At 50.4% G+C, this 27,906-nt stretch overlaps 9 protein-coding genes across 11 annotated transcripts; 5 read left to right on the top strand and 4 right to left on the bottom strand.

Annotated features, from left to right (window-relative positions):
* Nucleotides 1–131: 131 nt before the first annotated feature.
* Nucleotides 132–1,003, bottom strand: PV10_01560 (uncharacterized protein; the record flags this gene model as incomplete). The annotated part of the gene is made up of 2 exons (XM_016365781.1): nt 132–759; nt 813–1,003. The coding sequence occupies 2 exons, from the start codon at nt 1,001–1,003 to the stop codon at nt 132–134; spliced, it is 819 nt and encodes a 272-aa protein (XP_016229430.1).
* Nucleotides 1,004–2,088: 1,085 nt separating this feature from the next.
* PV10_01561 (uncharacterized protein) lies at nt 2,089–3,546 on the bottom strand (the record flags this gene model as incomplete). Its single annotated transcript, XM_016365782.1, has 1 exon — nt 2,089–3,546. One exon carries the CDS (start codon nt 3,544–3,546, stop codon nt 2,089–2,091), a length of 1,458 nt encoding a protein of 485 aa, XP_016229431.1.
* Nucleotides 3,547–4,459: 913 nt separating this feature from the next.
* Nucleotides 4,460–5,751, top strand: PV10_01562 (uncharacterized protein). The gene is made up of 3 exons (XM_016365783.1): nt 4,460–4,722; nt 4,777–4,948; nt 5,001–5,751. The coding sequence occupies exons 1-3, from the start codon at nt 4,712–4,714 to the stop codon at nt 5,586–5,588; spliced, it is 771 nt and encodes a 256-aa protein (XP_016229432.1). The 5' UTR covers nt 4,460–4,711; the 3' UTR covers nt 5,589–5,751.
* An 89-nt stretch (nt 5,752–5,840) lies between these two features.
* On the top strand, nt 5,841–7,178 carry PV10_01563 (uncharacterized protein). Its single transcript, XM_016365784.1, has 3 exons — nt 5,841–6,238; nt 6,330–6,446; nt 6,512–7,178. Exons 1-3 carry the CDS (start codon nt 6,019–6,021, stop codon nt 6,574–6,576), a joined length of 402 nt encoding a protein of 133 aa, XP_016229433.1. The 5' UTR covers nt 5,841–6,018; the 3' UTR covers nt 6,577–7,178.
* Nucleotides 7,179–8,167: 989 nt separating this feature from the next.
* On the bottom strand, nt 8,168–10,423 carry PV10_01564. Of its 2 annotated transcripts, XM_016365786.1 has the most exons (2): nt 9,938–10,423; nt 8,168–9,862 (listed from the first exon to the last, which is right to left on the bottom strand). In XM_016365786.1, exons 1-2 carry the CDS (start codon nt 9,984–9,986, stop codon nt 8,466–8,468), a joined length of 1,446 nt encoding a protein of 481 aa, XP_016229435.1. In that variant the 5' UTR covers nt 9,987–10,423; the 3' UTR covers nt 8,168–8,465. The 2 variants fall into 2 exon arrangements, with proteins under 2 accessions (XP_016229435.1, XP_016229434.1); XM_016365785.1 differs by having other exon boundaries at nt 8,168–10,423.
* A 1,065-nt stretch (nt 10,424–11,488) lies between these two features.
* PV10_01565 (uncharacterized protein) lies at nt 11,489–15,084 on the top strand. The gene is made up of 3 exons (XM_016365787.1): nt 11,489–12,406; nt 12,457–14,589; nt 14,641–15,084. Exons 1-3 carry the CDS (start codon nt 12,206–12,208, stop codon nt 14,758–14,760), a joined length of 2,454 nt encoding a protein of 817 aa, XP_016229436.1. The 5' UTR covers nt 11,489–12,205; the 3' UTR covers nt 14,761–15,084.
* On the bottom strand, nt 15,055–18,139 carry PV10_01566 (uncharacterized protein). The gene is made up of 2 exons (XM_016365788.1): nt 16,438–18,139; nt 15,055–16,379 (listed from the first exon to the last, which is right to left on the bottom strand). Exon 1 carries the CDS (start codon nt 18,031–18,033, stop codon nt 16,489–16,491), a length of 1,545 nt encoding a protein of 514 aa, XP_016229437.1. The 5' UTR covers nt 18,034–18,139; the 3' UTR covers nt 15,055–16,379; nt 16,438–16,488.
* Nucleotides 18,140–18,326: 187 nt separating this feature from the next.
* Nucleotides 18,327–23,727, top strand: PV10_01567 (uncharacterized protein). Its single transcript, XM_016365789.1, has one exon. The coding sequence runs from the start codon at nt 18,530–18,532 to the stop codon at nt 23,624–23,626; it is 5,097 nt and encodes a 1,698-aa protein (XP_016229438.1). The 5' UTR covers nt 18,327–18,529; the 3' UTR covers nt 23,627–23,727.
* Nucleotides 23,728–24,155: 428 nt separating this feature from the next.
* PV10_01568 lies at nt 24,156–27,265 on the top strand. 2 transcript variants are annotated; one of them, XM_016365790.1, is made up of 2 exons: nt 24,156–24,879; nt 24,933–27,265. In XM_016365790.1, exons 1-2 carry the CDS (start codon nt 24,404–24,406, stop codon nt 27,208–27,210), a joined length of 2,754 nt encoding a protein of 917 aa, XP_016229439.1. In that variant the 5' UTR covers nt 24,156–24,403; the 3' UTR covers nt 27,211–27,265. The 2 variants fall into 2 exon arrangements, with proteins under 2 accessions (XP_016229439.1, XP_016229440.1); XM_016365791.1 differs by having other exon boundaries at nt 24,156–27,265.
* Nucleotides 27,266–27,906: the final 641 nt, after the last annotated feature.

The raw sequence follows: 27,906 nt of genomic DNA on the forward strand, positions 1-27,906 counted from the left end.
TATTCGTCTTCAATAATATAGTTAATCTACGTATAGCATATTAGCAGCTCATACAGACATCACTCCACAATCTACTGACACACCCGAGATACTCATTAGAGGCTATTCGATGCTCTACGACTGCCAGTCAATTACATTCCCAGTACTGCTATTTCCCTCTTGATGGCTTCTACCACATCCTGGGCTGTCTGATAGCGGTAATCCCAGCAACCCTTGATCACATTCCCACCGCTCGACTTGGAAACGTCTGGAAACTTGCTCGCTGTGAATAACTCGTTCACTTCCTTCTCATAAGCAATTATGCCCTCCATACTCTTAGGAGGCGGGCCCTCCCTGTATGGCCAATATCCTGTCAGGATGTTGAAGAAGACAGATCCGAGACTGAAGATATCGGTTTCCCGTGTCGACACCCAGGGCTTTCGGTGGTCGAAGAAAGGGTCGTCGGGTAAGTGTCCGCCATCTAACCCCAATTCTTCACACACGGACCCGCCAAAGTCGCAAAGCCACAGGTCTAGTGACGGAGAAGGATCAACATCATCGCGTGGTTCGACTGTGGCATGCACCAGGTAGTTTTCAGGTCGTAGATCCGAGTGGATCACGCCTTTCTCATGTAAATATGCAATGGCTTCGGCCGCCTGCAGAGACCATTTCCAACGTAGAGCAGTGTCTATTGTTGGATTGTTGGAGTCGATGTATGCCTGTAGGTTTCCATGCACTGCTTCGCTGAGCAAAATGCCCGTGTCATTGACCCCGTGGAATCTATCAACAAGGCTTAGCTTGAGGCCATGGTCTCATTGGGGGGTTTTGCAAACGGGACGATCCTGGGGTGACGACCCAGTCTTTTCAAAATTTGCGCTTCCACGTCAATTGCCTTCGCATTATGTTCCTCCAGCTGTTTATGATTGGGGTTCTCTTTCGAAACTTCCATGGGCGCCTTGACGACGAGGCCTGGACCAATGCGAGAGAACTGCGAGGTGCTACTGACATAGTGTAAAGGCTCCATTTTGTGATGTATGCGTCCTCGATCTCCGAGGATGTGATGAGGGGATGGAAATTGATGAATGGCGGACTTTCCAGGTTTGAGATACTTGGACGATGTCAGGCTCGACATACATAGGTGGGTGGCTGGGCGTTTGGACACTCGTGACACTTCATGGGTCCCTTGTCTGCAGCGACTGGTTGCTTGCAGTTGAACAGAGGCAGTGTGCGCCTCGGTGGCTGGTCCATCAGTTTGCTCAATTGAATTCCTTGCTCTCTGTAGGCAGCAGCATGAACCTGCCAAGTTCCCTGATCCCAGTCCAAAACATGTGGCTAGCGGAGAGGCATGTACTCCGTATGTATGTACTCCGTATAACCCCTCAGTCGATCACAAGGGGCTAGATTTGACCACCAGTGTGTTTGATCACAGAGCACTTGGTGATGCTCAAGAAAGGGCTCAGCTAAAGCTCAGGGTCAAGCTGTCCTTGCTCGCCCTCTAGGATCAAACCGTGAATGGCATATAGGTTTTTCGTTTCCGAGTAATTTAAATAGATAAATAGTTCTTCTGCTCCAGAAACCTGCCACCATCCACAATCAACCACGTATTCTCTTGTCAGCCACAAAGGATCTTCGTATGAACCGACAACCCATCATTCCTCGAGGCCCGCAAACATCAACAAAACTATCAAAGTGGTTGATTGATTGAGAAAGCTTCAGAACCTCGACATTTGTCGTGAGCATGTCGATAACCTCATTTCCAACCTGAATGTTACTGCAGGTGTGATTCGGCCTGGGGACCTTTGATTCAACTTCACCCTTGACAAAACGAAGAGGGGCACGGCGGCCAAGGCAGCCACAATAGATTGAGACAAGCCATCGATTTATTGGCCGAGGAGGCTATAATGACAAGGCTCGACAAATATTGCTGGCACAGTTGTAGGATGACGAGTGGTTGGGCGCCAGGGAAACCGGCCCCGGGTCCGGTGCGTCGTGGTATACCAGACATCTCGTTGGGTGTACAGAAAGATGTTGAGTAAGTATTCCCCGCAAGGAGACCTTAATGATCCAGCAGAGTCTGTTGCGTAGGTATGTAGTCCGCACAAGGCGCGTTCAAACTTTTGTCGCAGGAGATGCAATATCAGTGCGCAGCTTATCAATGCTGCGTTGTGCCTCTTCCTCGATTCGTTTCATGCGTTCCCTAAGGTGAAAGTCACGATCTTTCCACCTAGACTCCCACATGTCCTCGACCTGGTTTCTTGCTCTCTCCAGCATCGACTCGATATTCTCCTCAAAGGCGTTGAGGCGTTGCTTGAGATCATCAATCATAAAGTCTTTCGCTCGCACTTGTTGTCGTAAAACAGTATCTTTCTCATGCAGCCTCACACGCATGTCTGCAAGCTCTTTGTCTTTGAGATGCAGAGCTTTCCGATGTTCATAGTCGAGCTTTCTCATCATTTTAGTATAGTGCATCATCATTTCATTCTCAGTCTCAACTGACATTTGCGACATTTGCCTGTGGATCCCGAGTTTGGGCTCGTCTGAAGGGCTGGGATCGCCCTCTGGTTGATCAGGAGACTGGGACTCATTATCGGCAGGAGCAGATACGGCAATGCTGATAGGTGGTTGTGACTGATGCAAGGTGTCTGGTGAAGGCTGGGCAAGTTCTTCTTGGCTGCCCTGCATTGATGGTGCATTCGATTGTGCACGAGACACAGAGCGTGATAATCCAATTCTTTGTAACAGAGGAACATGGCCACAGGAATCAGAGGAGGTCGGACCTGTTGTACTGGTCCCCATAGCCCAAGTTCGATGCCATGATCCTGAATTCTGGCTGGTGGGACTGCCTCCCCGTGCAAAGTCGTCGCCGGCTGGGAGGTTTACAACAGTGTTAAATGGGTGTTGTAAGACGGACCTGCCGTCCCGGTTGTCATCGTCAATACTTGCACCTTCTTCCGTCGAAGCCAACGCAATGTCAGAGACATGGCTTATTGTAGCCAGGGAGGAAGATCGGTGGATGGAATTTTCTGGTCTGGGCGGACTGACACTCTGCTCAACTCCGCGCAATCTGCTAAAGAAGTCATCATCCAGAGAGACATCGACGATCGAACGAGGCGTTCGAGACACATCTTCTAAATCCAAGTCGTCTGTTTGGATACTTTGGCCTCGATCGCTAAGTGAAAGGTTGTCTAAAGCGACTACCTCAACGCTGCCGGCTTGACTTGGGCCGGAATATGGAGGCGGAGCATCCACGGTGACGCGGGAACCATCTCGATTGATCCTAAAGTATTGACCGGCAACAGTAATATTGATACTTCGAGCGTCATCTTGCAGAGTGGTCGTGGAGAACTTTGTGTGGGTAGAAATGATAGAAGAGGCACGACTATGTCTTCCAATCGGCGTGTTATTGATCTCACGCACCCAGCTGGGGACTGGCGATGGTGCTCTGTCTTGGGGCAAACCTGTGGTGGGCAAAAGAGATTCGGGTGGTGCTAACTCTCCCTCAGCCACGACGGGCATGGGATCTGTTGGAACGTTGTTCCCTAGAAGAGCGCTCTTGAGACGATACATCAGATGCTATGGATTTGAGGTGATTCGGGTCAAATTTGAACGGTGGAATGAGCAATGACTCAAAGGGAGGTTATCTGGCTAGGACATTGCCAGAAAGTGTTGTCGAAACAAATGCTAGAGGTTCATCTCCGTGTACAGCTCGAAGGAAACTGTCGAGCATTGAATCAAGGTGTCATAAGAAAGATGGAGTGTTTGCCTGACACCGTGGTTGGTTCAGTGATAAGAAGGTCAAAATGTGGTTGCCTTGGAAATTTTGGGATGTAAGTAATGATGATGATGTTGGCGATAGCATTATAACCGCCTGAGCGGCCTGGGCCCTCGGGCTGGCTGCGCTGCCCCACTCACGCCCGAGAGTACCCATGCAGACAGCGTGAACCGAGGGGGACAATCTTTATGGCTTAACGTGTTGGAATCATGACAATGACATGGCTTTGGTAATATGATATCTGAGGGTCGAGGAAATATTCTTGAGGATCTTTAATATCTTGTCCGGCATGATGGCAGCTAACAGTAAAATCGAGAAACACAAGGTGGTTGAAGAAATCTACAAGGCATTTGCCATGGGAATGTCGGTGGTGGCTGGCAGCAGCATCACCAGTGGCAGTGGCACCTAAACTTTCATGATTCAGGGCCCTCGGGCAGAAGAGGTACTCAGGTCCTGGCACTCACGCATTGCGGTGATTAAAGCCTCGACGTCATGACAGTTAACTCCGGGCCTATTCTAGGGAAGGCTGGACATGGCCCGAGGGAGATTTTAGGTAGCAAACCACCTGGCTAGGTAGGTAGGCCAAGGGGGCTTCAGCGTGACCGTCCTTCCCGCCAAAAGCTCTCGCCTAATCGCCATCGACTGCATAATTTGATGCTTGCCCGTTTCCCTTGGCAGATCCCAACCCTCATCGTCACAATTGGCTCACTGGTTGCCACCACGTACTTATTAGTATCACAAACCAACGCGTGACTGTTTATTTCATCTGCCATGCGGAGGGAGAGGCTTCAACTTGATTCTCTGACTATCCCTCCGTGAACCACGTCAACGTCTGTGCCATCCCGCCATCAGAAAACCAGGTCACTCCGATACGTCTTAGCCGACAAATCCCCGGCCTCGAGGGATCCATCATCCCAAATCAGCCTTCTGTTGGTCCTGGGCCCAGAGGGAATTGCCGCCATGTCAATCAAGTAGGTCACGGCTTACGATATTATGAGACTATCTAGCTAACACTGTGTCTATAGTTGGGTCATGCTCGACGGCCAACAAGGCTTCGTCCCTCTGCCTAACGAGAGAATTGTCCATAAATCATCTCCAAGGATTGCTTTATCTATCACCACCCCGGGGGCTTATCCAGCCAACAACCCCGTTGATATCCACTGTAATTCAGGTGTCGCATATTTAACAAATCAAAGGGTATGCACGGTTTGACATCAACCTCCCAGATCTTTACTGATGGGACATACAGGTGGTATATCTTCCTGACAAGGCCACCCAAGAGCTTCAGTCCTTCTCCGCCCCCATTCTGAATCTGCACGACACTCATGTTACATTTCCCTGGTTTGGCCCCAATGCCTGGCTTGCCGTTCTACAACCAGTCCCTGGGGGCAATTTTCCCGATACTCAATCCGCCATTGAAGTCAAGATGACCTTCAAAGAAGGCGGGGCACCCGATTTCCATTCCAATTTCGAACACATCAAAGAAAGGCTGCAACAAGTGGTCTCACTGGCCCGAGAAAACAACCTTGGAAGGCGACAAGACGGCTTCCTAGGCGACGTGAATCTGGATGCGGTGAATCTCGATCAATTACCTTCATACCAAGATTCTGGAAGAGATAGGATGGCGTCACCGGACCGAACCACGGAAGCACAGGATCTGCTGCACTCGCCCGTCAGGGAAACACCCATCCTTGCTCCGATACCAAGACGGCCGGGAGCGACATCAACGGTGAGGGATACTGGAACCCCTGCCGATGCCCCTCCTGGCTATGAGGAAGCACAACAACAAAGCGTTCAAGCCGAGTTGGAGAGACGACTGTCACAACCTCAGCCTTAAGACGAGAACAGGACATAATGATTATCTGTATTTTCATATAGCCTAGGATTGGAGTTCGGCGTCGAGGTGTTCAGACCAGCTCCATCCTTGACGACAGAGTCCATGTCGAGGTGGGAGGCTTGGCATGTCCAAAGGGATGGACCTCAGTAGCCAATCATATGCTCTCTAATTTTTGTCTCCCTACTGTAGCGAGTACGACCAGTTGCACCTTCCTCAAGTGCAGCTTTAAAGTTTAGCTTCCAGATCCGACGTCGTGATTTGCATTGACATTCGGAGCTCTCTCACACCTTCAGTTCTATTCGACACTGCAGCATCTCTCTTTCACATCCAGTCAACCGGTGTATATCCTTGTTGGCTCATTGCCTGCATCCCTCCCCCATCTTGTGACTGTCGACTCGTCATCTACCCAGCTCCTTCCACCACCGCAACAATGGGCATCACAGATTTCTTCTCCGACCTGATGAGCTCCCTGGTGCAGGAGGTTCACGCCGAAGCTCCTGCCGACGAGGAAGAACCCACCGAAGAAGGCGAAGAGGAATCAAAGGACGAAGAAGGCGGTGATGATGCCGAAGGAGAAGAGGAGGAGGAGGAAGAAGAAGAAGAAGAGGAGGAAGAGGAACCCGTGGACCCCAAGCCACTACTAGAAGAGGGTATGTCTGAATCTGCACTGCAATACCTGCATTTGGCGGAGATGAGATGTCCCCGACAATGGTTAGATCACCGTGCTAATTGAGTTTCCAGAGTGCGCACGATCAAGCGCATGCGCCGGCTACAAGCACCATTTCGACGAGTGTGTTGAGCGTGTCACTTCTGCCAGTGAAGAAGGCAGCGGTGCAAAGGAAGACTGTGTCGAAGAATGTACGTTCCCATGAGTTTTGAGACAAAATTCTGCCCATGAGTCTTCCTTGACTAATTCTGTCTAGTCTTCCATCTCCAGCACTGCGCCTCGCAATGCGCGGCCGGAAAGCTGTTCAAGCAGCTCAAGTAAACGAGTCGACGCCCGCTAGCTCCATCGATTTCAATGACACTTCAAGCTCTTGGTCTGGAAATGGAACTTTACCTCCATGTTGAAAAGGACATCCGAGTCCAATACCATCAAGATTCTCCAGACACAAATCCAATCAACTCACAAGATGTCGAACAACATCAGCAAGGTCGGCTTCTAGCTTCAGGTCAGACAAGCCACCAGAAGCTAATCTGTGTCCACATCCTCCCGCTTGTACAGCTACACATCTTTGATAATGCGAAAGAAGATAAAATAAAAGATCTGTCCATCACAACCTACCCCTATGAGGTGATTTTGACTTGTTTCGACCTTTGTCAGCAAGTCATCTATGAGAGCCGTTGCGAGATTGCACATGGATTTTGTGTATCTCATCGTTGCTTCATCCCAAGCCCATGATCGTGACTGGCCAATGTGTCCTTTGAAACCTACTGGAAGAGCCTGATGGGCAGTCAAGTTGAAAGGTGAGATAGGATCCGACCATGTATGACCTAGGTACTTAGGAACATTACACGGTCTCGCGAGCAAACAGAAGCGTCATTGGAATCTTGCATATTCTACCCAGCCTCGTCAGGGGATGATTAACGCAGTAATGCTGCAACTCGACCTTTGCCTCTGCCTCTGCTTACCTGCCCTGAGTATCATGTTATCTTCACTGCTCTCCAAGGGTTTGTCCACGACTATTTGACCATCGTTGAAGTTGTCGTATTTAGATGAGGCTCTACTCTCCTCTGTACCGTTCATACCGTTCCTGTCCATGTGATCGTTGTAAAGCCACAGGCGCAGCTTCCCATCTGCCGTAGCCGGCGACTACTAGAGAAAAGATCTCCCACCAAGGAGACTCTCTCACTCTCTCCCTACAAGTCTTTGCAACAGTCATTACAGCTAAAATCCACTCAGAGTCAATACCATATCTTATATATAAAGCTAGTAACTCTACCACAGAAAAGAACCACTCAGATTACCAATCTCGTCTTCCTCCCATCTTTCTCAACTCACCTAAAGCACAGGACCTTGCCACTCACGCCTCGCCCGATCCTTCCCATCCAAGGCAGGGCAGGGCAGGGCTGGGCTGGGCTGGGCTGAGCATGCCTGAACCCATTTGAGCACGGCTGGAATGTTGCATGAGGCGAGTATGCCGGTGAAGCTGGCTGGCTGAGTGAGTGAGGTGATCAGTCATTGATTGGATGGTTAAACGACTGGATGACTAGATGACTAGATGATAGGTTGACTGCTGTACATGACTGGATGGGAATAAAAGTAGGAAAATGTCACCTTGTTGATCTTGGGTCAGGTCTAGAGTAATACAGTAGGCGTGCTTGTACTATAGTCGGGCGTCACTTCGCTTAGCATGCAGGACTTATTAATATATGTACCTTATGTAGGCCTCAGCCTGTTTATTGTTGAGGGCTGGCTGAGGACCCAATCTAGACTTTATTATCATGTTACCTTGCGGCTCTGCGGTCTGCTGTGTTGGCAGCTATAATACCTTAGGCAAGCTCACGCTCAAGCTTATGTCCTGGTATGTATACAGGATATATTGCTTTGCCCGGTTGAATGTCTTGATTTTGAAAATGGCATTGATTCATTCAACTATGAAACCAAATAACTGGATGGTCGCTTGGATCGCTGCGCTGCTCAACACTGGATTGCAAAACGTCATGGTATATCGCTCAGTTACACAACAACCGATACCCTGACAAGGTTGTTTCATTAACTCCTTCCCTTGTCTTGCCCAAAAACAAAAAAAAAAACGCCGTAAAAGGTTGAGCCAAAGGCTTGAAAGTCTCACAACTTCTTCAATGACCATGGTCCTTTAGCAACTTCTCGATTATATGTCGTCCATTGTCGATTCTTCATGGTCATGGTCATGGTCATGACCTCGTACGGTCATCCTGGGCTCGCACGGGCTCTTCAAAACTGTCGCTCACACGGATCTCCTGTTCCTCTGAGGAACTCGTGCCTTGATCAGCTTCCCATCTCCGCGGTCTGACCCGTTCTTCTCGACCGAATAAGCCCAATACCAAAGCAAAGGGCACGGCGACCATGGCCAAGGTTGCCTGGAAGATGAGGGCGCGTTTCATGTTCAATGGAGGTGATGCATCTCGACCTGCTTTCAAAGCGTCCATAATGATGATGAAAATACCACCGAGTAATTGTCCTCCACACCAGCAGAGACTGCTTCCCAACTCTGGACCTAGTGGATAGTGGATCTCGACTAGGAATTCTAGTACCACGGGAACCAAGCCAAAGCTTGCGGCGCCCAGGATCGCGCAGACGACATATACATATGCCAAAGAACCGGTCTGCGGCGCCCAGATGAAGATAAGGTAGGCAAGCCCAATCATGGGTACGGTGAATTTGATGTATTTGAGATAGAATTTATATCGGTCGATGACTGGAGAGGAGATGGCGGCGCAGACCAGTCCGACAACGATGAGAATGGCGCCTGCGATGCCGGCATCGTCTTCGCTAAAGCCATGAGGTTCGAGGATCTGGTTGAGAAGGCTGGAGATGGCGTTGAAGAAGCCGACAAAGATGGAATATGGGATGAAGACGAGGTAGAACTCGGGACTGTGCATGAGGGTGGTCACGTCGTGTTTAATCGTGTTGCGGTCGAGTCCGTCTGAGAGAGATTTGGAACCTGCTGACGGTGGGGTGGGTGGGTGCGAAGGAATGAAGAAACTCGGTACACAGGCAACAGAAGATATGATGGCAACATACAGGATCATGTTGGGGATGTCGGATGGGGTTGAGACCCAGAGAGGAGAAATTAGCTGGCCCAAGGCAGCGCCAAAGGGATTGGCTAGGGATGCGACCGCGGTGGCGGTGGTTCGACCTCGGGGACTGAACCAGAGGTTGCTATAGCTGGTAGGAGATGACAGGACAAACGGCTGGGCAAATCCGATAAGCAATTGGCCGACCATGACGCCGGGAAAATTTGAGGCTTTTGTCGCTCCATACTTGATCCAGTTGCCGACCAGGAGGAGGGAGGCAGCAGCCATGATTGCGGTTTTACATCCGAACCGGTGTAAGACAAAGAAGGTGAATGGGGTGGCAACGACAAAGGCGAAAAGGAAGGCGGTGGAGATCCAGTTGATATTGGATTCAGATGTTTGGAAATACTCGGCGGAGCTCGTCGACACGGGAGCGAATGCTATCCAGTCCCACGACACAACAATATTAAGCAGGACCAATTGGGCAAGGCCGAAGAATCGGCGCTTGTATACTTTGTATGGGGTGGAGGAGGAGGTTGATACCAGAGACAGCGCTGGAGGAATGAGGTGAGTGTTGACGTCGAGATTGGAAGATTGCGAGTCGACAGACTCGCGGGACTGGCGCTCACCTGGAGCTGATCCCATCTGTGCCACGTTCTCTTGATCGGGGGCGCCCATGGCGGCTAGTTGACGGAAGGAAGGGATAGGTGCGAATCGAGTCGAGCGGGTGGGAGAGTGGTCTCATTGACGGTCCACGAGGAAGGGAAATGTATGGCAACAGTTCCACGACTGCCGATGGTGGGGATTGCGCCAGAATAAAGAGTCGACAGCGAGTGAATGGCTGCTCGTGGAATGTGACGGCTCCTCTATGAGTAAAGGGCTCATATGAAGCACACGAGGGTTTGGTGGTACCGAGGTGAGGATAGATAGATAGATAGCAGGGTCTGAGCGTTAGCGCATGCGACCTTGTCACATGGTGCAGTGTGCTGGAATGGACGATTAAGCGAATTTGGAGATATCCGCCATCAGAGGTACAGGGTGAACACGGAGACGTTGAGTGTGATTTGGTTCATGTTGGCACTTGGGATAAGGATGATGAGAGATGATATATCGTCGTCGATTGGGGGTTCAAGCATCGAGTGTGGATGTCACTACGGAAGTCCGTCGCGCTCAAATCTTCGACTCCATAAGCAAAGCACGTGAGGACGGATTGAATGCGGTTGCCGGAGAAATGTCACGTGCACAGGAACTCCACAAGCATGTTGATCCGGAGTCTGTAAATCCGAACGACACTGCCTACCATGTGGTTGGCGGCAGGTGCAATTGGGGTACTCCGTAGGGACTCAAGCCAGCTGAGAACCTTCCAAATTCCTGTCCAAGAAACCCCCCTGGCACGCGGCCCTCGGCCCCTCTAACCAGGGCCGAGGGGCTTCCCACCCATTCGTACACATGGCTTGCCAAACGGGAATAGCCATGAGATTAGTGAGTGCTTGACTCGCCTCGTCCTCCGAAGAGAGCAACTTTACAAGTGTTTTTAATTTGGGATGAGGAATGAGTCATGATTGCATGCCAGAAATGGGGTTGACAGGTTGGGATGACGGGGTTGATGCAGGCTGGCTGTTAACGTCTGTGCCTTGCATACCTACCTACATACAGTGAGTGCATTCCTTGTAATACTGATATCATAGGGATCATAAACGTACACTGTCTGTCTATCGATTGAGTTGTTCTCTCCCATGGATGTCCACGTGTCTTCTGAAGTTGATAACTACCAGCGACAAGAATAGGCATCCATTACCGTAATTAGGCGTCAATTTCCACAGAGAAAGCCCGGGGATGGCGGGGCCAAGGGCCTGAGACTCTCCTTTTACACCCACAATTTACCCGCTACAGTGTCCATCCCTTTAATTAGACCGCCCACTAGGAGGATACCAAACGACCACCATTGAGAACATACTCCCTACCTAGGCACCTACACAAAGTGAGAAAGTGTGTATAACCCAAGGTCCGTGTGCCTCAAATCTCACATTCCCGCAATTACGTATCACGCCTATTTAATTACTACGTATACGTGATTTTAATCAGTCCCGCTCCTTCCAGGGACATGTGGGTTTCGTCATTGGTTGAAATTGCTCCTTCCACTGCCTGTTGCTTGTGTTGCTTGTCGTGTTGGCCATCATCGTCGACCTCGTCCACTCATCTTCTGGTCGACGACTGAGGCTCCATCTGCCGAGCGTCCAGTTGACTCCAACGAGTTCCCTAATCCATACAACAAAACACCATTCTAACCATCTCCACGCGCCCACTCTTGTTCCATGTATACGCCGTACCACATCACTCGCACTATCGATTAGACGCGTCCACCCCCGACTCCCGAATCCCTTTGTTCTCTCGAGCCGTGGCCATTGTCCCAATCGCTACCCTAGCTTCATGAGTCTTCGGCCTGTAATTCGCTTCGCTTGTCCTCCGGCCCCTGCTTCCACCCTTTGCGCTACCGCAGTAGCACCAATCTCAGCCCTTTCACGACACGTACCCCTGTCCTAATCCTCACTCTTTTATCGATTCCTTCATTCTGGTCAAGACACTTTAGGTACCGTTTGCAAACCACAGCCGCCCATCCTACATACTCCTGCATCGACTCTCCTATAGCCAAGATCTTCCTCACTCCTCCCTCACTGCGACTTGTTCCTGGTTCGACGTCCTCCTCCTTACTTGTTGGCCTCTACCGTCTTACAGCATGCGCGACTGCAAAATCTCACCCTCGTAGTATCCGTGAGCACGAGCCGGTGGACTTTTTGGCACCATTTGGCTTGGATAGTGGCCTGTCTGATCTGTTGGTGACAAGCAGAGACGCGGAGATAGTCACCAGGCCGGAATGAGCGAGGCATAATCTCATCATGAACCGCTTTCAGTTTGGATTGAGGAAATCCTCCGACAGCATAGACGACAATCGAAGTCGTTATGTCCCCAGTTCTGTCTACAGCGCAGGTGGCCCGGGGCCTATTGCGGAGGATTCACCGGCGATTGGACAACGGCCCAATTTCATGTCGGGGGCGTTAAGAGGTCCTTATGAAGAGCAGACACCCCGATTCATGACAGTAAGTGTTGCTGACCGCTGCAAAAATGAGGCCTCACTAACATGGCTCAGCCCAGCTTTCCTCCTCAAAGAGCCAGCCGAAATTCCACACTTCTCAACATCAATGACCCGGTTGCCATGCACTTACTCACCGAGACCGCCATCAGTGATAGCAGGGAGTACGAGGTCTTGTCCTTTGAGGAGGTAGAGCAGTTGAAAAAGGAAAAGGTGTACCTCCGGGGCAAGGTGGAAACAACGAAGAGGAAATTGGCCCTTGAAAGCAAACTTCGAGATGCCGCACAATCATTAAACCGACTCTACACAAAACGAGAGAGCAATGACAGTCCAGAATCTCCACAGAAGAAACGCAGGAGCTTCCTGGGCTCTAAGCAACCCGAGCCTGATCCAGTCGCTCGCGCCGATATCGAGTTTGCCTCGAGTAACAAGAAGGTGGAGGATTTGAATCGAGAACTCAAGGAGTTGGAACTTCAACTAGAGGACATCGAAAAACGCATTCTACGCCACACCGCTGGAATTCTGCAAATGACCCACAAAGGTCTGAAGAAAAATGTGAGGAGAACTGAACTACCTCGAAGCCCTGAAAGCATGACAAGCCAGATGAATGGTCGAAACTCGGACGACTTTGACGAGCGAAGCCTCTATCAAGTTCCAGACTATGTCACCGACTTTGCCCCTCCTCCACCTCCCAAATCTCAATCCGCGAAACGCGACGAACAGCCCCTTGATAACGTCGCCAGCCGCTTGCAAGAATTGAATTTGAGGGTGCATGCGATGGTTAACCAGGCCGGCTCTCAGGAACACTTTGACCCACCACCGATGTCGACCGACGATGCCGTGGCAGGACGAGTGGGTGTGCAGATCCAGGCATCGCTAGGCTACCTGTCACAAGCTCTGGACGCCATGGAAGCCTCTCGAACCCGCGCGACTGCCGCCGTCGAAAAATCGCTTTTTGATTCTGAGGATCAAGTCGAGGATGTCAATTTGCGTCTTCAAGATATGCTTGAACGCACAAACTCGGTCGGCCACAGCCCACTCCTGCCCTATGACGAACCTCGAGGCAAGGATCTGCAATCTCAACTCGCCTTCTCCTCCGTTGTGCTCGAACGCTTAAACTCGCGTGTTGAAACACTCGTGGAGCACAAGGATATCTTGACTCGACAAATTCAGCAACAACGTGAACTGAACACCAAGTCTGATGCGGAGCGAGATGAACACATTCAAACTCTGACAGACGAGCTCGAAAGGTCCAAGAAGCTGAATGAAATCGCCGAAGAAGAAGCAAAACATTCTCGAGACCAGATGGAGCTCCTCATGGGACAACTGGATGCCGCCCAGCAGGAGAATGTGCTACGAGAACAGCAGCGCGGCGTGGATGACAGCAAAGCCTCTAGTGCAGAGCTCGCTGCGAGCAAAGCCATGGAAGTCAAGCTTTTGGCGGATTTGAAAGCGAAGCAGGACGACCATTCGCGTGTGCAAGCTGAGCTTGCTCAAGTCCGCAGTGAGACCGAAACAACATCTCAAAAGCTCCTTGTGGAACTGGACGAACTCAAAAAATCCAAGGAGCAGGACGAGGTCGAAATCAGTGCTCTTCGACAGCAGATAACAGAACTCCAGACCGCAAAAGACAGCGCCGACGCCGACCTCCTCAAAGCTCAACAGGAGACAAATTCACTAGCCACCGAAGTCGCTCGAGTACAGACGGAGCTAACTGTGGCGAGAGCGGAACTGGACGGTGCGTATGGCTCTCGTGCAGAGAGGGCAGCTGATGTTTCGATGAACCCAGCTATTCAGAAAGAGTTAGACACCCTAAACTCGCGGAACAAGGAGCTGGAGACCCAACTAGAATTCTTGACTTCTCAACACGAGACCAAAGGAGCTGGTAGTGCCGAACTCCAGAACAAAGTCAATGCTCTACAACAAGAGCTAAAGGAGATGATCGAGGAATACGAGGTCATGACCAAACAAAGCATCGAAGATGAAAAGGAGAGGGAGAGACTGGAGGAAACAGTCGACTCTCTCCAACAACGATGCGAGACGGTCGAAATGCATTTGAATGAAGAGAAATTGAAGTGGATGGGAGTCAATGTGGAAGCACCAACCGAGACCATGTCAACGATGGTGCTCAAAAACGAATTCAAGAAGATGATGCGCGAGACAAGAGCGGAAAATCTCAAGACGATCCGAGTGAGTCTCATGACCTAAACAAAGTCACGCACCTTGCTAACATGATGATAGTCGGAACAAGAAGAGCGTCGTCGTCTCGAAGGCATCATCAAGAGCATGAAGAAGGAGATGCAACAAAGACAAGCCCGCAAGGCTGCTGCCTTGCCCAACGGATCAACAGAATCTCGTTGAACATCCACCCACGAGAATCATGACACATTGACGAACAACACCAAATTCTGAAGAAGAGCGAGAGGCGCAGCGAGAGGGCGACATTGACATCAACATTGCATACAAGCCGGCGGGAGTAATGCGAATTGTATAACTGCATAGCAAACCAGAAAGTATGTATCAACATCTGCCAACATGGATATAGACACGGATGGCAGGGGATTTGGGAGCACTTGTATTGGACAATCAGTGCTATGAAGCGAACAAAAAACAAGGAGATATCCATTGGGTCATCTGGGTTTATATATATATTATTGTATAACCAGCATCGCTGGTTAATTCCGGACAATAATTCTATTGAAATGCAAAGATTTCAACTCGAATTCTTCTTCCTTCAAGGTTCTTTCCAATTATATTCCTTTGAGACGCGCCTTCTACTCTTTTTCGTCTTGTCAAGGCAGTTGCCATGCTTGCAACCATGATCTGGCAATGGCTTCGACAACTTCGTCTAACCAACGTGTCACCATCCATCCAAGTCCCGGCCTCTATCATTACTATCGTTGCTCCTCCGTCACATGGTCACATCCGATGCATGAACAACTCATTCAAGCCGGCATCCCACCAGACCTCGCTCAACATGCATCCAATTCCCATCCCAGGCCGCCGCTCATTCTCTCTCCATGACGCCGACGTCAACACCCGATCCAGCTCGAAGGTAAGAACAGCACACGCCAGCGAGCCAACGCCATGCTCTCCATCTATCACCAGCTTCACCAGTAGCAATACCACCTTACCAACCAATCTGATCTACCCACTTCAACCTCTGAACCCTCCTCCAGAACGCATTCCCACTCCACCAGGCCTCCCCCGCTTCGGCAGCAAAGAAGCCCAATTATACCGGCTCGTACCGCCATCCTCGCACCGCTTTACAACCTGGGGTCGCCGTTCTTCGCGACGAGGCAAGAAAAAACGTCAAGACAATGACTTGAGAGAATCGGTTCTCCGTGTTGCACCGGTAGTAGGCCCGCTCGCTCGTGCTGATGACGGAACATGGATCAGAGGAAAGTTTCCAGTCCGTGCGAGTGGACATGGTGTCGGTGGTGGTGTCGGTTCTGGATCTGGATCTGGCCGTTATCGAATCCGGGCAAGAGCAGATATAGATAATGGAGATAATGGTGGGTCGGGGAGTAGAGTCGAAGGGAGAGGGAGGAGTACATTGAGGGAAGAAGAGAGTGTTTGGTCAACAACATCGGGACGAGGGTTGGGATTAGGACTGGGAGGCAGTGGCAGTGGTGATGCAAGTGCTGATAGGGATGAAATCCTGTCACCCATGTCTTTTTCTCCGCCTTCGCCTGTTTCAATTACAGCTCGTCTTGGTCCACCTATGCTCTGGTCTGGTCAGGGGTTGGATGATGCGCAGAGAGGGAATGGGGTTGACAATGGACAAGCACTTCCTGGAGATGGAAGTGGAAGAGGTGAGATTGTCAGAGATCGAGGAATGGCTTGGTGGATGAGTCTATGTCATCCTTTTGATAGATGTTGTTGTCGTGGTGGGAGGGGGAGTGGGAGTTCATAGTCGTGAGGATGAGTGAGGCCATTGTCATGGTGTGAGCATGGTATGGACTGGACTGGAAGTATTACTTTGATATCATTAATCATGCACTCAGATTTTGTTCTTCCTTTCCTTTCCATACCTACCTAGTAGGATGCATAGGAATGCATAAGAGTGTGTTGTCATGTCATATCCTCTCATGATACCAACTCATCCCGTCCTAGCATCTTCGCCATAGGATCATCCGCCGCAAGTCGATTGCGTTTATACGACTCAAGTTCTTCTTCGGTAATCCCGCTCTGTAATTCCTGAAGCGTTCGTTTCTTTGCTTTAGACTTGGGTTCCCTAGATTGGACCTTGTTGTTATCCGTCTCTTCTTCGCCGTCATCTTTGCCATCATCCCCGCCACGGCTCTTCTCATACGACTTCTCATCCTTATCCCCTCCATCCCCCCCATCCCCCTGCCCCTCCTCCAACCCCGTCCCCATCCTCAACTTCTCCGTCTCCTCCCACGCTCTCTTCCCTTCCTCACCCGTACAATAACTATTCTTCACCGTTGAATGACAACATTTATATCCCCAAGTAAAATCCCTCCACCAACTGCCCCATACACTCGTATGATTATTCGTCATGATATCCTCTGGGTATTTGGACCGTGCTTTGGGACGGGCGGCTTCACCGGCTCGGGGTTTCACACGTCCAGATTCGTCGTATTCGACATAGCGGTCTGAAGAAACCACTTTTGGTGGGGGTTTTCGGTGGGGAATGGAGTTGGGATTTGTGGATGAAGATGATGGGGACGAGGTTGAAGATGAGAGGAGGAGGTGCTCTGAACCGCCGTATTTGTCGAGTAGAGCTTTGCGCGCTGCCATCTTCTTTGCTTCGGCTTCGGCGGTTTGTTTCTTATGTAGGATTTCGCCTTCGGTGGGGTTGGCTTGGAGATGGAGCTTCTTGGTCATGGATCCAGAATTGGATGCTCCTTCTTGGGTTTCCCATGCGTATTTTTGCGCTTGGGTGAATGCGGAGCTGTCGTCCGTGGATGGGCGGATGAAGTTTTCCTCCGCGATGGAAGGGTCGCCTTCAGCAGCGTTGGAGAGGGATTGTGAGGATGTGTCCATGGTGCGAGTTTTAGGGTCGTATTTGGCGGAATCGAGGTCGAGGTTGAGTAAGTATTTCGCTGTGTCTTCACGTAATCGTAATTGACGGGTTGATGTAGGTTGAGAACGTCCCATGTCGGTTTCTTCGCCGTATTTGGCGTCTGACTCGGTTGTGGTTCCATCGGTTGCGGCTGTTCGTTTCATGGTCTCGAGTTCTTCGTATTCTTGAACAACGGCATCGTATTCTCGATTATCGTACCCGTTCCATCGATCGCGTTTGGCGTCGAATCCGAGTTTGACATCTTCAATATGTTCATCTGCTTGGATGTCCTTGCCTGTCCATCGTGCACCTTGTTTCCGCGGTCGACTGAGACACTCTTTGGTTTTATGGGTCATGGCGCCACAATTCTCGCAGGCGCCTTTGCGGAATTTCGTGGCGGCCGGGCCGACTTTCTTGCCTCGATCGTACCATTTTGCTTTATCGAGTGTGTCTTTGTTGACGGATTGGAGACGTTGATGTTCGAGGTAGTCGGCGTCGCTGGAGGAGATGCCTTCAGCCCAGAATGGTCGTTTGGAGATGAAGGATGGAATGTATTCGTTGCGTGAGAGATCGGGGCCAGTGGGAGGGGGTTTGTTGTTGGACATGCTGGCAGATGTGTGTAGTGAGTGATAAAGGCGGTAGGAGGAGGGGGGATCGTAGATGAGAAGGGTGTAGACAGGTTGTTGTGTAGAGACTCGTGGTCAATTCTTCTCAGAGGATGTCAAAGTCAAGTGGAGAAGTTGAAGTTGAGATGAGGAATTAATGGTCTAGCCTCGTAGCCTCGTAGCCTTGCAGGAGAGCCTTGCCACTCAGCCTTGTCATTGTCCCGCAGCCTTGCATCATCATAGAATCATGTCAACACAACATCAACCCCACCGTCACCACCATCACTTGACGTGCCGCCTCTCAGTCCGTGGCAAATCATTCTGGCCATGGCAACCTCTAGTATTTACGTGACATGATCTTACAACCGAGTTTATGTCCCATGTATCATGTTCACTGCTCTGCCTTTCCCATTGCATGTCCGCAGTCCAAAGCGCCATGAAGACCAATCCATTGCCGGAGTAAAGACGCGTCCCAATTCCTCCCTCCTTGACCTTCATGGATATATTCCGAGTTCGTCTCAACTGCCTCGATCACTATCAAGCCGTCCCAATCGATCAGTTTGACCCTCCTGTGCCACATGGCGCAACACGCGAGAATGCCAAACAACGTCCTCGAATCTCCGTCATTCGGGTTTTTGGCGCAACCGAGACCGGCCAGAAGGTCTTGGTTCATGTCCATGGCGCTCTACAATATACCTATATCGAGTACAGTGGTAGTTTGATTCGGGAAGATGTTCAAGTGGCCATACAAACCCTCCAACTGTCCATCGACCATGCGCTTGCGGTTAGTTATCGCAAGAACATCTATGAGGGCAAACATCGATATGTCGCTCACATTTCCCTGGTCAAGGGAGTTCCGTTCTATGGCTTCCATGTCGGTTACAAGTTCTACCTCAAGATCTATCTTCTCAATCCTTTGCATATGACACGACTGGCCGATCTGTTGCGTGAAGGTGCTGTGATGAAGAGGGTCTTGCAGCCCTATGAAAGTCACATGCAGTATCTGGCTCAGTGGATGTGCGACTACAATCTTTATGGCTGTGCCTACATCGACTTTGACAAAGTCAAATTCCGCGGTCCTGTTCCCAAGTATGTCGATTTGACAAACCCTATGCATCAATGGCATGATAGGTCGATTGACCCAAAGGACATATCGGATGAGTTCACATTACCCAAACAGAGTCTTTGTGCGCTGGAAGTCGACGTTCATGTCAAGGACATCCTCAATCGCAACAACGTGGAAGCCCGCCTCATCCACCATGATTTCATCGAACGAGTCAATCCTCTTCCGATCGATGCTAAATTGGTACAGAGTATGGCTGGTCTATGGAAGGATGAGACGCGACGGAGAAAGGCCAGGATGGGCCTAAAAGATCCGAATAGTACTCCTTTTCCTCCCGAGGTCTTGATCTCTATGTCTGCCGATCCTAGAAATACCTCAGATGGTGGATGGATTCATGAAGAGGAGTACCGCCAAAAGATCGCTGGGCTTGCCATTCAGGAGTTCGAGAAGAGCGATCAAAGAAAGCTCGACTTCGAAAATTTTGTCAAACCCGTCCCAATGGAAGATACAGTTCAGACCGCGTTGGAAAGCGTCGAAGATTTGTACCCCGACAAGTTCAATGACATGGATACTACCCATGGTCAGAGCGATGAATTGGCCTTCCGGGACGGTGGTAATGTCTCTACTGAAGGTCATGCCGTCATCGACGAGACTCGCGCACAAACTGTCACAGAAGGATACGAGAGGAGCTCTGAAGAAAACACGCTGTCCGTGGACGCAGCTACTAGTCATTCTCCTGAGACGAACGGCCTCAAATCACGTTCGGAAAGTCCAGGAGATCGCCTCTTAACCACCCCAATCAGCTCGTCAGAGTATGCTAACTTTGGCATCCGCCCAGCCGGGGACTTTTCTCACGTTGACGAAGATACATTTCAGGTACCCGAGCAATATCTCGATGTGCCAGCCCCAAATGTCCGCAGCATCAAAAGAACAAGATTTGGAAATGCACCCACCTTCAAATCTAGGAAGAGACAAAAACAGCTAGTAGATGAAGACAACATCCTCCCTGATGTTAGTTTCTCTGGCTCGGAGGATGAGGCAGATCTGGTCACGGACGCTGAGGAGCTCCTCAAGGACACCGAATCTCCTTCACGGCAAAAAAATATCAATAGGTTAGACGGCCAGCCCGCCACAAAACATGGTCGAGATGCAAAACAGCTCGTCGAAGGCGTCATGAGCCTATCTCAACAGTCTACACTCGGTTTTCCCACTGTCAAGAATTCGAATGAACCATTAACAGCTCTGAGGTTGAGCCAGAGGAGCAATTCCTCGCAAAAGCTACATGATGCTTCGCCCACCAAGGTAGACATATCTCCCATCTTACCAAAGACCCCAAAGACCCCCGCGCACATCATGGGCAAATCTTCACAGCATACCCTTCTTTGTCCTACCACAGGCAAAAGTAGATCCTCGATAGCGGACACATTTGTTAAACTCAAAGGTATACCACGCCCAGCAAATCACTCTCAGGTCGATGTGTATCAAGTCAGGCCGCCTCCATTCAGCCAGGTTGAGAGCTCCATGTGGCATGAAGGTCTTCCAGATGTCATCTACCAAGAAGCATACTACAGCAATGAAGGTGATGTCCCCGACCTGCCGAGAGAGTATGCAGGACGAGAATTCAAGCTGGAAAGCACCACGGTGCCATATCTTCCTGATTTTGATGCGTCCGGCACGTCTCTCGCTACTTTTGGCCGAAAACCTGCAACGATACTCGACCAGTCTGCTGAGTCTACGCTAGACAATCAACGAAGGAAACGTTGTACGATCTCACAGTGGAGTATAGCAGAGGCGCCACCCTCTAGGTTGGACGTGTTAAAATGGGTTGATGAGCATCGGTCTCTCTCCTTGCAGCCGGTCAATGGCCCTGTCCAACCCAATTCTCAGACAAAGAAGCTATCCCAGATTGATGGACCTACACAAAAGAACAAGCACGGATTCAAATATTCTCAGAAACTTTCCAGCACAAGTGTACAGCATGAGACCCAGTACATGAGCGTGATGGCGCTAGAAGTGCATGTCAACACACGAGGCTCCCTTGCACCTAACCCTGATGAAGATCCGATTCAGTGTGTTTTCTGGTGCATCCAAACAGATGACGAAGACATAGAGTACAATGGAAGTAAGGAGGGGCGCCACATGGGCGCTCTGGTAGTCGGCAACGAGCCGAATATGGCCAGAAAGATTGGGCGCGATGTTAGATACTCCGTCGAGGAGGAATCTACAGAGCTTGACGTGTTTACTCGGCTGGTTGATATCGTCCGGCTGTACGACCCAGACATTTTGACAGGCTACGAAGTGCATAATAGCTCATGGGGATATCTAATCGAACGTGCACGGGTTGCGTATGACATGAACCTCTGCGATGAGATCTCTCGCATGAAGTCTCAGTCTCACGGCAGGTTTGGGAAAGAAGACGATCGATGGGGTTTCAACCATACCTCTACCATCCGGGTGACTGGACGACATACGATCAACATCTGGCGCGCAATGAGAGGCGAACTTAATCTGCTTCAGTATACCATGGAGAACGTCGTGTTTCATTTGCTACACCAGCGCATCCCTCATTATGCTTTTGCTGATCTTACCAAGTGGTACAAGAGCAAGAATCCGCGAGATTTGGCCAAGGTTGTGGAATACTTCAGCTCTCGAGTACAACTTGATCTGGAGATTTTGGCAGCCAATGAACTAGTCCCAAGAACAAGTGAGCAAGCTCGATTGTTAGGCGTCGACTGGTTCTCTGTGATTTCTCGAGGGTCACAATTCAAAGTGGAATCATTGATGTTCCGAATCGCCAAACCAGAGAACTTTATCTTGGTATCGCCGAGTCGAAGGCAAGTGGGTGGACAGAATGCGTTGGAATGCCTGCCGCTAGTCATGGAGCCACAGAGCGATTTCTACACCAGTCCTCTACTGGTGCTCGACTTTCAATCGTTGTACCCAAGTGTCATGATCGCATACAATTACTGCTACTCGACGTTCCTCGGTCGGGTTGTCAGTTGGCGGGGGACAAACAAAATGGGATTTTCCAATTATCAACGAGAGCAAAGATTGATCGAGTTGTTGAAGGACTACATCAATATTGCGCCCAACGGGATCATGTACGCCAAGACTGAAGTTCGAAAGTCGTTACTTGCCAAAATGCTCAGCGAGATTCTGGAGACGCGAGTCATGGTCAAGAGTGGGATGAAGGTGGATAAGGACGACAAGACGCTGCAGCAATTGTTGAACAACAGACAGCTAGCACTGAAGCTGATCGCCAACGTGACTTATGGATATACGTCTGCCTCGTTCTCTGGTCGAATGCCATGTTCAGAGATTGCCGACAGCATTGTTCAAACGGGAAGAGAAACATTGGAGAAGGCGATTGCGTATATTCATTCGGTGGAGCGATGGGGTGCTGAAGTTGTCTATGGCGACACCGACAGCCTGTTTGTGTATCTGAAAGGTCGAACGCGAGAACAGGCATTCGACATTGGAGAGGAGATTGCCGACACGATCACTAAAATGAACCCGCGACCGATCAAGCTCAAATTTGAAAAGGTATACCATCCGTGTGTTCTGCTGGCAAAGAAACGATATGTTGGGTTCAAGTACGAAAGTCGAAATCAGACTGAGCCGGATTTTGATGCCAAAGGCATTGAGACGGTGCGGCGGGATGGGACGCCAGCCGAACAGAAAATTGAAGAGACAGCACTCAAGATGCTCTTCCGCACATCAGATTTGAGCCAGGTCAAGGCCTTCTTCCAGGCTCAATGTGCCAAGATCATGCGTGGCAAGGTGTCTATCCAGGACTTTTGTTTTGCCAAAGAAGTTAAGCTGGGGACATACAGTGAGAAGGGACCGCCGCCACCAGGGGCTCTGATCAGTGCACGACGAATGCTGGAGGATCCACGGCTAGAGCCACAATACGGCGAGAGAGTACCCTATGTGGTAATCACAGGGGGGCCAGGTGCAAGACTGATTGACCGTTGTGTCGCCCCTGATGTACTGCTCAACGATGCACATTCGGAGCTGGACGCCGAATACTACATCTCGAAGAATCTGATTCCACCATTGGAGCGAATCTTCAATTTGGTCGGCGCTAATGTCCGGCAATGGTATGACGAGATGCCCAAATACCAAAGGATACGAAGAGTTGATGCAGGCATGATGATCGAGGGGAAAGAGATGGGAGTCACCAAGAAGACATTGGAGTCATACATGAAAGCGTCTACATGTTTGATCTGTCGAGACGCTCTGGACAGCGAATCTCCAATCTGCAGCAGCTGCTCCGAAAGACCGTGGCACAGCATCCTGACTTTACGGTCACGACTGGTCAGAGCCGAACGAAAGGCATCGAGCTTTTCCAAGGTATGTCGATCATGTTCAGGGTTTGGATGGAATGACGAGATACGATGTGACAGTAAAGACTGTCCCGTCTTTTACTCCCGTACACGACAAAAGACAGCTCTGGCAAATGAAGAAGCGCAGTTGTTGCCGGTGTTGGAAAGTTTGGAGCGAGTGGAACGGGATGAGATATCATGGTGAATGTATATTATAGGGAATTGGATACGAGAAGGGGGTTGGTTGGTATACTGAGCGCTGCATTGGAAGGCGTTTGAATAAGGGAGGGAAGGTCTCAAGGGTGGATAGGATAGCAATATACCTGGATAGTCATTCCTGAGCACGATTGATGATGTATAGGAATGAGCATGGTAGTTATTATGCGTCTTGTTATGTTCTTCTCTGGATGAATGCTGAATGCTGAATGCTGTGCTTACATACTCTTATGGTTTTATGCACGTGGATCGGATCGGATCGACTCGAAATCGTGGCTGGAAATCTGGAAGTCACGACGTCATTTTTAGTAGCGCTTACTACCGAAGGAAGGAGCGACTGGGCATGTTTCACGCCTGCCACCTGCCGTGGAAGTGGCATCCCACCGCCAAAGGTCGCCGAGGAAGGAGCCAACCAGGCTGCGTGGGTGACTGCTCGTGCCCCTCCTGCGCCTGTGCCTGCGCCTTCAATTCCTTCGTGCAGCCTTTCCAAGGCAGAAATGACGCCCATTCGGATTCCAGCCTCCTGCCCTGAGCCTAGAGCCACTCCCACTACCATCTGTATCTCTGTTATTATCGCCATCATCACCAACAACATCTAACAAAACACTTCACGTCCATTCTCTTAAGAATCACCCCCACCATTTCACCCAGTCCAGTCCAGTCTTGCTCAGCCTCGTCTCACCTTGACCAATTCCACTCACTCCCCTCACGGTCGCACTCTCTTCTGCGCACCGTCATTCCCTCATCTCCAATGCCGTGCTAACAGATGGGTCCTTTCAAATGGTTCCTGTTCGTCTATGTCCTTGGGGGCCTCACCTTCATACCGCTCCTCATCCTCCTTCTATTCCTTCATGCCTACTATACCCTCCCCATACCCAGCGAAGAGATGACAGAGTCAGAACGCAATGACCCAGCCGGCCTCAAACACCCCGATGACGAGAAAGCTATCTTCAAGACAGGCACAGATGATCTAGCAGAAAAGTTCCACCGCAAACATGATTCCGACGTCGCTGCAGGTTACTTTGCTGTGTGTCGAGAGTATGTTCCCGGAGGAGTCAATGGCAAACCTCCGGACAAGCTCACTCCAGCGGGAGATGTCGTTTCCACAGAGTCCCCCAGTGTCTACCAGACTATGTACAGAAGTATATTTGATCGCTCACAAAAGCCTACCATTGAGCCAAACAAGGATGGGCCAGGAAAGACGGTCAAGAAGGCCAATAATGTCTTCTATGTTGTTCTGAGGTATAATGTCTAGTCGGCATGTTGATTGTTTTCATACTAATTGGTATATCCAGACACGGTCATCTAATGCTGTACGATGATATCCAGCAGCTCGAGGTTCGCTATGTCATCTCGCTTGATTATCACAATGTCGATATCTATGGAGGAGGTGAGGAAATCCCAGAGGGCGAACTCTGGATGAAAAAAAATGCAATCCGCCTGAGTCGCAAGAAGATCAGGCCCGGCGATTATACCTCGTCCTTACCATTCTTCCTCTTCAGCGAGAATCTCTCCGAAAAGGAAGATTTCTACTTTGCCATTCTCAAAAACCAGGAGAGGAATATCGGAGATGATGCCCCCCTTCCTCAGGAATTTGAGGTTCAGCATATTGTCACGCTGGTCCAGAAACTACACTCGTCTGAGGAGCACCTTCAGACGCGATGGTTGAATGCAATGATTGGCCGGTTGTTCTTGGCCATGTACAAGACCCCCGAGATGGAACAATTCATTCGCATGAAGCTCACCAAGAAGATCTCCCGGGTCAAAAAGCCCAACTTTATTACCAAGCTTGCCTTGCGAAAGATCGACACGGGCAATTCAGCACCCTTTATCACGAACCCTCGACTTAAGGATCTCACCGTCAACGGGGACTGTGTCGTCGAAGTGGATGTCAACTATTCTGGCCATTTCAGGATCGAGATTGCCGCCACTGCAAGGATCGAACTCGGATCACGCTTCAAGCCTCGTGAAGTCGACATGGTGCTGGCTGCAACGTGTAAAACATTACAGGGCCACGTTCTCCTTCGATTCAAGCCCCCTCCCAGCAATCGTATTTGGGTGACCTTTGAGAAGATGCCACAATTAGATCTGGACATTGAACCCATTGTTAGCTCTCGCCAGATTACGTACAACGTGATCCTTCGTGCCATTGAAAGTCGGATTCGCGAAGTCGTTGCAGAAACCGTGGTTCTACCATTCTGGGATGACATGCCTTTCCTTGACACCATCAATGAGAGCTATCGTGGTGGAATTTGGAAAAGAGAGGCCGCTCCTGTGCCTTCCACGGACATCCCGGATGAAGAGACTGAGGATACGGCCGAATCTGGGATCTCGGGAGAAAACACTCCCTCAGATCTCAAGGAAGAGCGAATAATGAGTATGCCGGCCCTGCCAGACAGTCAAACATTGGGGAAATCCAATTCGGGGAAAAAGTCAGCCACTTCTTTGAACGAGTTCTTGGGACTCAAGAGCCCGGACTCGCCTGAAAAATCGGAGCCACCCACCCCAAGACTCCTGAGGTCAACATCGTTCGCCAGCGCTGCCAATCCAGCCGTTTCAACCAACCATGCAGATGGGGGAACCCTGGGTCGTGACGCTGAGGTGGCGTCCCGGAGGGAGAGTGTTGCTTCTGTTTTAAAGGTGCTCTCGGCGAAACAAGGGTCAGCGAACCCTTCTCCTGCCAGCTCTCAAGCTGGTTCCCCACCAGTTGATTCATCAATGGCAAGTATTCTGAAGGGGAGAAGCGATAGTGGCGCTTCAACCATGTCGAATGAGACGGATCCTAAACCGTGGGACCAGCAACATACGGCTGATTCTTCGGTATCGCGGACGCCGACCATGTCGAGCATCAGGTCCAACGACTCAACGTCGACATTGGACAATAAGAGCGACAGCCCTTCGTCTCAAGGGTCAGGCCGACCAAAAAGCTTTGCACAAGCCGCAAAGTCATTAGGTGCCACAGATAGGAAGCAGGCTCTTGCTTCACTCAATGCCGCAACTGCCGCTGCTCAAAAATGGGGTTGGGGTGTATTGGCGCGCAATCGCCAAAGAGATGGAATAACACCGGGCGCCAACGGTGATGGGGCTCATGATAATATGCCGCCGCCGTCGCCACGAGAGCCTATGGGGAGAGGACGACCACTGCCACCCCCTGGAATCCCCCTTCCTCCACCCGAAAGGCCGAGTACCAAGGTGGTACCCAAAAGAAAGGCTGTACCTCCACCATTTCCACCACCACGAGCCGATACCAGGAATGGAAATATTGGCAGTGCCAGATCGTCGCCTAAACCCGCCCTACCAGATCGACGAAGACGGCAGAGCTCTATGATGGGGCATGACGATGTGGAGGATGAAGTGATGGTGGTTGAAGCCCCAACGGAATCAGCACCCACGAGCCCAGCTCCAAGCGCAGATGAGAATCATGACGATTTCTTTGGACATGGAGAGGCTTCGGCAGAGGAGTTGCCTCCCAAGCCACCACTACCCGCACGACGCAGGAGTGAGAGTCCACATGAGGACTTTACACAGGGCCAAGAAGAATTGGAACGACGAGAAATTGGCATGTATACTTAATGATAATGAAGATATGAGCAGACCTTACCATGCATACAGCATGAATACACTTATATGACTCCTCTAGTATCTTAGACTGTGAGCCTGGGTGGATTATTGACATGATGTGACCATTTGATGCTGAGTCACGTGACAAGGATATCGACTAATGTCTACGCCCAGGAGGGAAGTGGTCTGGCTGACTGCGAGTGGTAAGACTGGGTGAAGACCATGGAGTCCGACCAGTGGTGTCAGCCAGTCATACCAGTGTTTGCGCGGCTCTGTCTGTTGTGCTGACGACGACATCTCATGGCACCCTGCAAGCCAAGGGATGCGGTAAATATCTTCTATGGATGTACTCGTATGTGAGTCTAGGTAGGCAACAGTAAGCCCGCACTTAGATACTAACGGTAGTTTAAAGTCGATCTCTGTAGTGGCGGTTAAAAAGCTGTAGCCTGGGTGACTGGTCAACAAGCGTGTAATAGTTAAGCCTTAGGGGCCGATTGGGAGGCTAAGAGCCCGGACACATCTTATCTCGTCCATAATTACCGCAATTAGTCACCGACCAACACCTGGAACTAATAAAATAACTGCTTCCCACGGCGCCGAAATCGCTTCAAGTAAACAACAGCACCCTGGTTAGCACCAAGGTCATCATGGTCTAGGTAGGCACTATAGGCTTGTGTAGTCACTATGCTTGGAAACACCAGATGATCA

Source organism: Exophiala mesophila (assembly GCF_000836275.1).
Source record: "Exophiala mesophila strain CBS 40295 unplaced genomic scaffold supercont1.1, whole genome shotgun sequence".
Classification (NCBI taxonomy): domain Eukaryota; kingdom Fungi; phylum Ascomycota; class Eurotiomycetes; order Chaetothyriales; family Herpotrichiellaceae; genus Exophiala; species Exophiala mesophila.